Source organism: Dendropsophus ebraccatus, chromosome 10, assembly GCF_027789765.1.
Source record: "Dendropsophus ebraccatus isolate aDenEbr1 chromosome 10, aDenEbr1.pat, whole genome shotgun sequence".
In the NCBI taxonomy this organism is placed as follows: domain Eukaryota; kingdom Metazoa; phylum Chordata; class Amphibia; order Anura; family Hylidae; genus Dendropsophus; species Dendropsophus ebraccatus.
The window spans coordinates 32,784,521-32,797,153 of record NC_091463.1 but is presented as its reverse complement, the minus strand read 5'-3'; the positions used below and the strand labels follow the sequence as shown (position 1 = coordinate 32,797,153).

General features: G+C 41.8%; 1 protein-coding gene across 8 annotated transcripts in view; it reads left to right on the top strand.

Annotated features, from left to right (window-relative positions):
- The window catches only part of PHKA1 (phosphorylase kinase regulatory subunit alpha 1), a 65,784-nt gene that overhangs the window by 42,913 nt on the left and 10,238 nt on the right, over positions 1-12,633 (top strand). For 6 of the 8 annotated variants that reach the window (XM_069985834.1, XM_069985833.1, XM_069985832.1 and 3 more), the window contains 9 exons: positions 598-770; positions 1,430-1,600; positions 3,629-3,723; positions 4,470-4,609; positions 4,965-5,121; positions 6,201-6,280; positions 6,702-6,780; positions 6,955-7,084; positions 12,364-12,465. In XM_069985834.1, coding sequence (XP_069841935.1) covers positions 598-770; positions 1,430-1,600; positions 3,629-3,723; positions 4,470-4,609; positions 4,965-5,121; positions 6,201-6,280; positions 6,702-6,780; positions 6,955-7,084; positions 12,364-12,465 — 1,127 coding nt within the window. The remainder of the gene's footprint in view (positions 1-597; positions 771-1,429; positions 1,601-3,628; positions 3,724-4,469; positions 4,610-4,964; positions 5,122-6,200; positions 6,281-6,701; positions 6,781-6,954; positions 7,085-12,363; positions 12,466-12,633) is intronic. The other 2 variants (XM_069985836.1, XM_069985835.1) reach the window with 1 other exon arrangement.

Below are 12,633 nucleotides of genomic sequence, written 5' to 3'. Positions count from 1 at the left end.
ATGGCCGCCATATAACAGTAAATAACTGCCATTATTTCAATATAACAGCCGTTGTTCTAAAATAACAGCAAATATTTGCCATTAAATGACGGCCATCCACTCAATTTCAACATTGTGTGAACAGATCCTTTCTGTGTTTTTAATCCACTCCTGGTTTTGGTTGCAATACTGACTGAAATATACATATACTGACTGAAATATACGTAGTGTGAACGCAGCCTAACCGCACCACCCTATTAATTTCTATGGAGCTGCCAAAGGTAGCCGAACGTTGTGCATGCATGACTCGCTGCTCGGTTGGTAGCAAACACTCGCTCTGTTCTGAAAATCAATAGAACTCCCTGCGGTCCGACCCCACCCATCACCATCCCACCCCCAATCTTGAATTATGACCTATCTTGTGGATAGGAAATACCCCTTTAGGGTACATTTACATGCATAGGATCTGCATAAGATTTGATGGTGCAGATTTGAAGCTGCAGATATGAATGGAACTAATAGACTGAACACAACAATAAATCTGCAGCTCAAAATCTGCTGTGGATCCTGTATGTGTGAATGGACCCTTAACTGGAGTATTTTTCCATCTGATTACAGAATTCAGACAGGACGCTTGTCAGACTTTCTGACCACATCATGCTGCAAACACCTTAGCTTCATGGACCCTGGTGTGGAGGGTAAGATCGGGGGGAATGGCTACCTCGGGGGCCAGTCAATCATCGTGCAGGAGCTGGAAACGCCTCTGCATGCGGCTCCGACAGCCGATGATGGTAAGAGAGGTGGAGAGGAGTGACGTGGACACATGCTAGATAGAAGGAGGGCTGGCGCAATCAGGCAATACTAAAACAAGGAATAAGTAGCATTCTAATGTCCTTATACGAGAGGCTGTCTGTTTTTTGTTACGCCTTTGCATCTTAGTAATAATGATCATCATATTGATAAAGTTTTGGTAGATTAAAAGTATGCCTCAGGCCATATTCACATTTCCCAGTGTACATAGGAGGAAATTCTGCACAAAGCCCAGCACACGTTCTATTTAAGATCAAGCAATATGGCAGGACCAGTGATGGCAAGGCTGTTTTAGCATCTTATGCAGTCAGCCAATGTGGGAGAAAAAAATGGTGATCATCTCTTGGAGGGAGGCTCCTTGTGTCATTATGTTTCAAAGTGCAGGATGATAAGTTTCATCATTTGGGAAGATGGGTTGTTAGTTAAGAAAAAAATTGGAAGACGCCAGATCTGAGTGTCATGAGCCTAAACATGTAACTGGCTGGAGTGCATTGCCTGACACTAACATAGCTCCTTAGTGCTGCATCACATCCTCTAACTCTGTTGCTGTCATTGTGTGAGCCACTACTCCTTGGTAGCCTTAGTTTTCAGATTTGTTATCTCTGACATTTTTTCATACACGTTTTTATACTTATTGCAGAAGACTCTGAGGATGAAGTAGCTCAGTATCTTAGCCATCTCTTGGGAACCACTGCACCTCGACCAACACCTGTGGCACAGAGGGGGGGACTGCATCGATTTCGTGCTGCAATTCATAGCACGCGAGATATTATATCCCTCCGCACTAAAGCCAAGAATCTCAATATTCAGGGTAAGATATTTTGTCTCTACCTCTTTGCTAGCTTTTCCATGTTTACCTTTTATTGAGACTGCTTATAGGCACTGTCTGGCAGTGGTGTCCTCCTCCTCTCCGCACCAAGATCACATTGATGTTTAAGTGTGGGCTGACAGCTATGGAAACTGTATGGCCACCTAACCTTGCAATCAGCTTTTCCAAAATGCTTCTTAAGAAAAGTTTACTGCCATGGCCAGAACTGGTTGACAATATAATAGGCACTCATTTACTTTCATTTCATGGTCCAATGGTCCTGACAGTGTTTTGTCTGTGTGGTCTTTTCTATAAACCACTTCACAATATTGGCGTAGCATATTCACTGTTTACACAGCAAACAGTCATTTCTGTGTCTGGATAATAGATGTGATCCATGATGAACTGGTGTTTGAACATTTATCGTTTGATCGCCAAGCGTGCTTACACTGGGCAGTGATCGGGAACATATATTCATTAGAATGATCATTCCGGCAAATGCTCAATGCCTCCAACAGAGCTCACACATATCAGGAATTAAATTAAAGGGAAACTATAGGCAGGTTAGGAGCATCTAACCTGCTGATATCTCCCTTTTGTGCACAGAGCACTGAGAATGACAATAAGTTTCTTGGTGCTGTTTTCATGTACTTTAATCAATATGTTAATAAAGAAGTTTGGTGCCCTGAGGGCGGGACTACAACCCTCACTGATCTGCCCGCCTTATGAACAATTATCCATCACTCTGCAGCAATGAGCACCGGAGTGACGCCAATGCAAAGTGCCACCCAAATGTTTATTAAAAGGGGTGGACTGAGCGTTGTAGTCCCGCCCCAAATGCACTAAACGACCTCATTAGCATATGAATAAAACTTCAGAGTACACAAAAATTAGCTATAGGGACATATCAGCAGGTTAGATGCTCCTAACCTGCTGATAGTTTACCTTTAAAAATGTTTACAAGTATCCATCTTTTCTTATTTAAGAGGCCGTATTACACGCGAAGATTATTATTCGAAAAATCGTTTTGTGTAATAGCAGGCAACGATTAAACGAGAAATAGTTGATTGTTTGATGGAATCTGGACCTATTTTCATCTTTGATCGTTAACAAATCGTTCGAACATAGTTCGGTGTAATAACACATTCAGTTGTTCCCTGGTCTATCAGCCAGGAAAGGACCGTTTATGGTTAATCGTTAATCGCCGAAGAATCGTCCAGTGTAATACCACCCTTAGTCTCTAGTTGCAGCCTCACAATGTACTATAGGTGCTTCTTCACCATGTCCCTTTTTCACCCTATGCAGCAAATACAAAGAGAGCATTCTGAAGGCTTATAGAAAAGCCACTTTAGCTTAGGGCCCTATTCCACCGGACGATTATCGTTCAGATTATCGTTAAAGCGTTCGAATCTAAACTATAATCGTTTGTTTGAATAGCAGTTAACGACCGAACGAGAAATTGTTGATCGTTTAATAAGACCTGGACCTATTTTTATCGTTGCTCGTTCGCAAAACATTCGCATTGAATAAGAAGTAGTTCGGTCGTTCGCAGTAGTGACGAACGCAATAGCGACGACAAGACGATCGCAAGAACGATCATAAGTAACGATTACCTTTCCATGTAAATGGTTGAACAATTTCAGGTCTTTCGTATTAGCGGTCGTTTGAATCGTTTATCGTTAACGATTATGCAAACGATAATCGTCCGGTGGAATAGGGCTCTTCACTCCAGAATAGTGTATGTAGTTTATTTTCCGTTCTGTTTAGTAGAAGCAGTGTCCCTCTCTGACGGTTGTGAAAACACTTCTGGCCCCTAACTCTGGGCAGCATTGTTATACAGGATTGCTATTCCTGTCCTATATCAGTATCCACAGTGACTGCTCTGCTATGAACGTTAGCAGGCGTTACCATAGAATTCAGTGCTATATGGCTCATGGCTTTTTATTCTAGATAGCCATGGACCATTGGTTACTTTTTATTTCCATTAAAGTGAATCACGGTCTTCACTATCCTTTGTACATTACCTTCTAGATGTACAGATGTACCTGCCCACCAAGTTGTTTCAGGCTACACAGCCTGCCCTCGACCTGCTGAATGTTACACCCCAAAAACAGCAAACCAGCAAGGTAACAGTCATTTACACTAGGGGGTAAGAATCTCCAGGTAAATGTCCCCATCCTTTGTTTCTTATAGAACAGGGATTCATTTTCATGTACTGAATTTTGCCATTGATTCATCATATTATGTCCTTAAAATGTACCTCCAGTCTGAAATCTTTTTGTGATTGGATGTCTGTGAGCTGGGACCGCCACTAATTGCTGGAGGGACCCCCTCTCATTCTCCATTAACAGGCATCATTGAACTTATATTGTCATTGACTTGAGGAGTGTAGAACTTCTGCCTGTTCTCTCATGTGATAGTGGGGGTTCTAGTATACGGTCCGTCACCAAATAGTCCTCGTTTACATGGCTTAAATATGCGTTGATTTTAAAGCATAATCCAAAATATTTCTGTGCGGGGAAAAAAGGGACTTTCTCGCCCACGTCAATGGGGCACACAGGATAGTGGGCATAGGCTGGTGCCACTAGTAGGTGTCACTTTTCTATACATTTCTATTTCTATCAGTGGATGGTTTTAAACCCATCTAAACCTGCACTGCGAATTTTGCATGGATTTTTAGGGAGACTTTTTAGGCCACATTTCAGCCATGTGAACATGCCCTAAAAGTTCTAGGTGTTATGAATGATCTACATATGGTGGTTGCTCTGCATGGTCCCTAGCTGTATTAATACAGGTATTTATCTGGAATGTCTCTGATGCTGTTGCATTGGTGTAGTTGCTTTGTATAAGTTTTATTTATATTCTTTTCAAGATGCCAGCCAGCCTTGCAGAGATGCAACTTCCTCAGGACACGTCAGGGAAAACAGATTTTACTGCCCTGGTTGATGTCTTCCGGGATACAGATAATGTCCATGAACAAGCAAACATCCTGTATATCTTATATTCCATGAAGTGAGTTTATGTACTTTCTCACAATTTTATTACAGTACTAGCGAAGTGGTTGGTTTGTCAGCTGGCTGTCTTTGAACTCTATGCCACTCCATGCCGCTACGCTCCGGTTTCCTGGAAAAGCTGGATATAGTACTGGTAAACTGGGAGAAGTTTCCCAGGACTGGATTCAGCTTTTCCTGGCACCTGGGGCGTAGCGGCATGGAACGGCACGAAGTTCAAAGGCAGCCAGGTGACAAGCCGACCGCCGAACCTAGTGAAGCGCTTTAGCTTTGCTAGTACTGGAAATTCTCTCATTCTTAGACTTAGTGTTCGCTTCTTTTATTTCTCACTTTGCTTTACTTTCCTTTCTTGACAGAGGACTGGATTGGGACACACATATATATGGACAGCCTGGTGTGACTGTAAAAGATCTGCTGATAGAACTCTATGGGAAAGTTGGCGCTACACGGCAATGGGCACTCATACGTTGTATATCAGGCATTCTAAAAAAGAAAGTTGAAGCTTTGGATGAGGTATGTGTGGAACAATCCTTAAAGCTTTATTGTCCTTGTTTGTGAACAGAACATAGGGACCAGCTTACCAGACATGTTTCTTGTTTGTTCCTTTCCTGTCACCTCTTTTTCTACATACTTTTTAGCAGTGTTGACTCCAGTCTTGGTCTTTGAGGCTTCATACGTAGCCCACCATCAGCCTAGGTAGACAGATTCCACAGCAAAGGCAGCTGACTGTTCCAGGTGATAGGAATAGAGACACTTGGGGGGGGGGGGCACAGACTGTTTCCCATGAATCTCCTGTCACCATTACCCTCTTTATTTTTAACACTGGAATATTCTTGCCAGTTATGTTCTTAACTCAACAGTGTTTATCTGAGAACACACCATTATTAAATGGTATGTGTCAACATTGTCATGTAAATTGTAAAAGAAAAAAAAATCTTTTGACATGTCTGAAGTTTTGACTGGCGGGTGCCTGAGTGCTGTGACCCCCAACAATTGCTAAAACAGGGAGAAGTAAGCAGTGGGGGTTTTGGCACCCAAAACCCCACTGATCAAAACTGTTGACATATCTGTTGTTTTTTTTTTTTTTAAACAACCTCAAGAGCTTTTTACTGACATTTTGAACCTGCACGTTCCTCCTTTCTTGTTGTGCTATGGTCTGCGAGCCTATGCCCTGCTCCCCCTTCACCTTACACTGACATGTCTGTGCAAGCTGCGAGAAAAATGCAGCTCCTAAGTCTCCGGGACATACACCATGCTGTGCATGAATAGCTCTAATCTGCTCTGTCCTGGCGCAGGTTAGCAGGGGCAGAGGGGAGTAATGCGGACTACAGGATGAGAATACCGAGGGATTTTTGTTGCTTTAAGCCTAGGTCTTCAAAGGAACATTGTGCACAAAATAGCAGAAGAGCACATACCCTTTAATGTATGCTGTGTATAGACCTAACCTTTACTAATGATTACAGGCACACTGAAATCCCTTACATCACCGCTTCTATCAATGGTTTGAACCTGTATCCTTCCTATATTTTAATTACATTTGTCAGGTTACACAGTCTTTCTCATTGCTTGCCGTATTGCTTTGTCTCCCATAGGCCTGCACAGATCTTCTGTCTCATCAGAAACAACTCACAGTGGGGCTGCCTCCTGAACCTCGGGAAAAGACCATTATTGCGTATGTTCTTTATGTTCTTTAGCCTATCAATGGAATTTATTCCTTATGCAGTTGATACGGCAAAAAAGCACCACAACATGGTGAATTGGCATTATGCAGATTTTCTTTAAATATCCTCTCTACAGTGTAAAAGAATCAGAATCAAAGAGGTTATAGGCCATCTGTCAGCAGTTGTTAGAACCCTATATAGCTGACTGGTCAATACAAAGGATAAGGATAGCAGCTCTGGGAACTTATTGTAAAGGATCTGCCTTGTGAGCAGCCTTTTGATAGCGGTGCCCCTGATGCTACAGGGGATTTTTTCAGGCATACAACCTTGAGATATGTTTTAAGGCCCCCATCCTCTGTATGGAACTGGCAGCATTATTGAGTGCTCAAAGCTGCTGAAAGATTCCCTTTAAACTGGGTTTCTATATTATAGGCCACTCCCATATGACAAGCTGATAGCTTTAATTGAAGATGCTAGTGAACAGAATATGACTATATCTATCCTCACGCAGGTAAGGAAACCCAATAATATTGGGAGAACTTTATATTATATTAACTGTATTATGCATTTTCTTTATAGATGGTATGAATTTTTTTTACTTTTGTATATACAAAATGTTTTTTAAAATATACAGTGGTATCAAAGTGAAAGGGAATATAGGAATGATATATGTTGTTAACCACAGGAAATCATGGTGTATCTGGCCATGTACATGAGGACCCAGCCTTCTTTGTTTGCCGAGATGTTCCGTCTGAGAATTGGGCTCATCATCCAAGTGATGGCAACTGAACTGTCCCAATCCTTGCAATGTTCAGGTAAAACAATTAGGGATAAGTTGATGGGATTTTTTCTTTCAACATAATTGGGAATGGGTTTAAATAAAATATTTTTAGTTATCCTCTCTAACCATTTCTAATGTAAGAAAATAAAGTCTAAAATCTGCTGCTTTCTATCAATGTCATACACCTGCTCTTGTTGACATCCATTTGTAGGGCGTTCTTAGACATGGTGGTAATGGGAGTGCAGCTGCCGCATGCGTCCGTCACTGCAGATAGCACCAGGGGTTGTTGCTTTGACTTTATAAATCTCCTCTACATGCTGTGGACTTTTTTTCTTTATGGAGACAAGAATGCTATAGATTTTAAAATCGGCTTAATCACTTGCGGATTTGTTGATATTTCTTGCAAAATTTCTGTCCATAAGTGAAATTTACTGAAAGGTTTGTGGCACAAAATTTCCTCTATGTATAGACATAAATTTACAGTGTGCAGAGCTGAAGCATAGAGGTTGGAACGTAATATAAGTTCAGGAAAATTACAGTGTAAAAGAAATCAGGATTCCCGTTGATATTTTTTTTTTGCGACTCTTAGCAACACAGTAGCTTCATTCATGGGCATGATGCTATTATTGTGCCTGCAAATTCTCTGGATCCACAGGGATTAATCCAGATAACAGCAGTGCACACAGTGTAGTTAGTAGTTAAGCTTTAGCTTTATGGAAATAATAGGAACCTTAATGGGGTACACCCATCTCAAATAACAGTTGAAGTGTACCTGTCATGACAGCCGCTGCAGGATCAGCAGAGATTTCCTCTGTTAATCCAGAAGTTCTGGTCTCTATGGCTGCGAACGTGCCATAAGACTGTGATGTGCACGACCCCCATTCTGATCCAATGGGATCAAAAGACTATGGGGGAGATTGTGTTATAGTAAGATTGGTGCCCATAACAATCACAGGTCCGCTTTCATTTTACCACAGAAATATGAGAAATGAAAGCGAAGCTCTGATTGGTTTGATATCAGCATCAAAGAGAATTTTACTATAAGACAGAGCAGTAAACCTTCCCCTATATGTGAACAATGATCCTATGAGACTCTGCCTGAAGGCTTAGCAGATGGACTTCATGGCTTAGGCTAGGTTCACAGTGCGTTTTCTGTTTCACTGTTTTCATTTCAGTACGTTTGATTTTCATGTACAGAAAAACATAGTTAATCATAATTTTGTGTACAGTATGTAAAAAAAAAAATATACTTGGCAATCCCCCTTTCTGTGTGTGTACACAATTTAGGAATTTACCTTTTAGGTATTGTTTATGTGTTTTCCTTTTTAACAAGTAAATTAAAGTGTACCTGTCAGGAAGTCTGGACCTGACGTGGCAGGTTCTAAGGCTTATCACTTGGAGACAAGGCACCTCCTCTTCCCATATTCCTAAATGGTCTGGGTGGCAGGACTATGTCAGTTTACACACACCTTAAGTTTATGGGCCCTTCATTGTCTATTGAATATTGATGTTTACTTGTTCCGTTGATTTATTTTTATGTTGCTGTGTTGATTGGGCGTGGATGATTCTTTTGCTGTTTTGATCCTGAAAATGTACTAAAAAAAACTGTTGACCTGTTCACACCTGCAAGTTGGTTTCCCTCATTAACTTGACTTATAACTGGTCCATCAAGTTCTGCTGTGGTGTCTGTTGTTTTGACAGGTGGAATAACATTGTATGTTGTGTCATTCTTCCCATCAAACCTGACAAACTATGTGATGGAGGATCCTGGTGGTGAACGAAACCTTATATCTACTGTGCAGGTTATCGTTGCCCAAGAACTGCCATGTTACACTTTCTTTTACACAGGCCAATATACAGTTGTAAATGGTATCTGTGTTCCTTTACAGTGCCTTGACAAGACCTGATAAATCGCACCGCACGAACAATCACTGTATCGCTCATGCAGCCCTTAACATGGGCCTTTAATAGCTGCAGAATAAGGCCATGTTAACACTCTGTAAGAGACCGTTCACAGAACAACCGGTGTCAGAGGAGATCATCCCACATGTGTGTGCGCCCACATCCGAATTCCCCGCTGCACACAATGGAGCGTGCGGCGGCCGGAGCACTGACATGTCTGTTTTTGCGGCACCGCTAGGGATCCCGGCCAGTGTGTATACTATGTGTATACACTCTGGCCAGGATTCCTTAGAAGGCAGTACTACGCAAGTACCGTAGAAATCACGGCCATTGTTACAACAGCCATGATTACTAAGGTACTTACACTACCGTTCAAAAGTTTGGGGTCACATTAAAATGTCCTTATTTTTTAAGGAAAAGCACTGTACTTTTCAATGAAGATAACTTTAAACTAGTCCTAACTTTAAAGAAATACACTCTATACATTGCTAATGTGGTAAATGACTATTCTAGCTGCAAATGTCTGTTCTTTGGTGCAATATCTACATAGGTGTATAAAGGCCCATTTCCAGCAACTATCACTCCAGTGTTCTAATGGTACAATGTGTTTGCTCATTGGCTCAGAAGGCTAATTGATGATTAGAAAACCCTTGTGCAATCATGTTCACTTATCTGAAAACAGTCTAGCTCGTTACAGAAGCTACAAAACTGACCTTCCTTTGAGCAGATTGAGTTTCTGGAGCATCACATTTTTGGGGTTAATTAAACGCTCAAAATGGCCAGAAAAGGAGAACTTTCATCTGAAACTCGACAGTCTGTTCTTGTTCTTAGAAATGAAGGCTATTCCATGCGAGAAATTGCTAAGAAATTGAAGATTTCCTACAACGGTGTGTACTACTCCCTTCAGAGGACAGCACAAACAGGCTCTAACCAGAGTAGAAAAAGAAGTGGGAGGCCGCGTTGCACAACTAAGCAAGAAGATAAGCACATTAGAGTCTCTAGTTTGAGAAACAGACGCCTCACAGGTTCCCAACTGGCATCTTCATTAAATAGTACCCGCAAAACACCAGTGTCAACATCTACAGTGAAGAGGCGGCTGCGGGATTTTGGGCTTCAGGGCAGAGTGGCAAAGAAAAAGCCATATCTGAGACTGGCCAATAAAAGAAAAAGATTAAGATGGGCAAAAGAACACAGACATTGGACAGAGGAAGACAGGAAAAAAGTGTTGTGGACGGATGAATCCACGTTTGAGGTGTTTGGATCACAAAGAAGAACGTTTGTGAGACGCAGAACAAATGAAAAGATGCTGGAAGAATGCCTGACGCCATCTGTTAAGCATGGTGGAGGTAATGTGATGGTCTGGGGTTGCTTTGGTGCTGGTAAGGTGGGAGATTTGTACAGGGTAAAAGGGATTCTAAATAAGGAAGGCTATCACTCAATTTTGCACCGCCATGCCATACCCAGTGGACAGCGCTTGATTGGAGCCAATTTCATCCTACAACAGGACAATGACCCTAAACACACCTCCAAATTGTGCAAGAACTATTTACAGCAGAAGCAGCAGCTGGTATTCTATCCCTTATGGAGTGGCCAGCGCAGTCACCAGATCTGAACCCCATTGAGCTGTTGTGGGAGAAGCTTGACCGTATGGTTCGCCAGAAGTGCCCATCCAACCAATCCAACTTGTGGGAGCTGCTTCTAGAAGCGTGGGGTGCAATTTCTCCAGCTTACCTAAACAGATTAACCTCTTAAGGACATAGGACGTACCGGTACGTCCTATGTCCTCACTTGCACTTCAAAGCGGGGCCGCGCGGCGGCCCCGCTTTGAAGTGCCGCGATCCCGGGTGCCGCGTGTAGCCCGGGACCGCCGCTATTAGCGGGCACGGTCTGATCGCCGTGCCCGCTAATTAGCTAATCGGAGGCAGCTGTCAAAGTTGACAGCTGCCTCCGATTACCGGAGGCAACGTTTCCCTGGTGTCTAGTGGGGGAGATCGCTCCTCCGGGACCTTGTCCCGGAGGAGCGATCTCCGTTACTGATGCCGGCCGGGGACGCGTCCAAGATGGCGCCGTCCTCGGCTCGGCACTCGTTTACTTCCGGCTGCAGCAGCCGAAAGCAAACGAGTGCCGATCTCATGGATCTCTGCAGCATATCTATGCTGCAGAGATCTCAATGAGAGATCACAGTGTACATACTAGAAGTCCCCCATGGGGGCTTCTAGTATATGTGTAAAAAAAAAAAAAAAAGTGTTGTTAATAGTAAAAAGCCCCCTCCCCTAATAAAAGTCTGAATCACCCCCCTTTTCCCAGGTTTTAAATAAAAGTAAACAAATAAATAAATAAATAAACATGTTTGCTATCGCCGCGTGCGTAATCGCCCGAACTATTAATTAATCACATTCCTGATCTCGTACGGTAAACGGCGTCAGCGCAAAAAAATCCCAAAGTGCAAAATTGCGCATTTTTGGTCGCATCAAATCCAGAAAAAATGTAATTAAAAGCGATCAAAAAGTCGTATATGCGCAATCAAGGTACCGATAGAAAGATCAAATCATGGCGCAAAAAATTACACCTCGCACAGCCCCATAGACCAAAGGATAAAAGCGCTGTAAGCCTGGGAATGGAGCGATTTTAAGGAACGTATATTGGTTAACAACGGTTTGAATTTTTTACAGGCCATCAGATACAATATAAGTTATACATGTTATATATCGTTTTAATCGTAACGACTTGAGGAACATGCATAACAAGTCAGTTTTACCCCAGGGTGAATGGCGTAAAAACACATTTCCCCCAAATAAAAGAAATGCGTTTTTTTTTTCAATTTCACCACACTTCGAATTTTTTTCTGGTTTCGCAGTGTACTTTATGCAAAAATTCAGCCTGTAATTGCAAAGTACAATTAGTGACGCAAAAAATAAGGGGTCATGTGGGTTTCTAGGTGGAAAAATGCAAGTGCTATGACCTTTTAAACACAAGGAGGAAAAACCGAAAACGTAAAAACGAAAATGGGCCATGTCCTTAAAGGGTTAATAGCTAGAATGCCAAAGGTGTGCAATGCTGTAATTGCTGCAAAAGGAGGATTCTTTGACGCAAAGCAAAGTCTGATGTAAAAACAATGTTATTTCAAATACAAATCATTATTTGTAACCTTGTCAATGTCTTGACTCTATTTTCTATTCATTTCACAACGTATGGTGGTGAATAAGTGTGATTTTTCATGGAAAACACAAAATTGTTTAGGTGACCCCAAACTTTTAAACGGTAGTGTACGTAGTGTGAACATGGCCTTATTCTGCACAGTGAATTTCTAGATGTAAAGTTGTATTAAATATTAAAGGGCTACTACAGTCCTGAGAACCATGACATATAGCTATGATCTTTCATATTATTGATTGTCTCCTTATTTTACAGCCGAAGAAGCCACAGAAAGCCTCATGAACCTCAGTCCATCTGACATGAAGAGCCTTTTGCATCACATCCTAAGTGGCAAGGAGTTTGGTGTGGAGAGAAGCGGTATGTGCACTGTAAATTAATCAGACACTTACTTTTAGGTAAATTTGACAATTTGGTTTGTGCGATTACTTTAAAAGGGGTATTTCAGTTAAGAATTTCTTTAAGGTATTAAATTCAGATTAAAATAAATCCTACTTCCTAATATGCTTCTATAATGGATATGGCGCT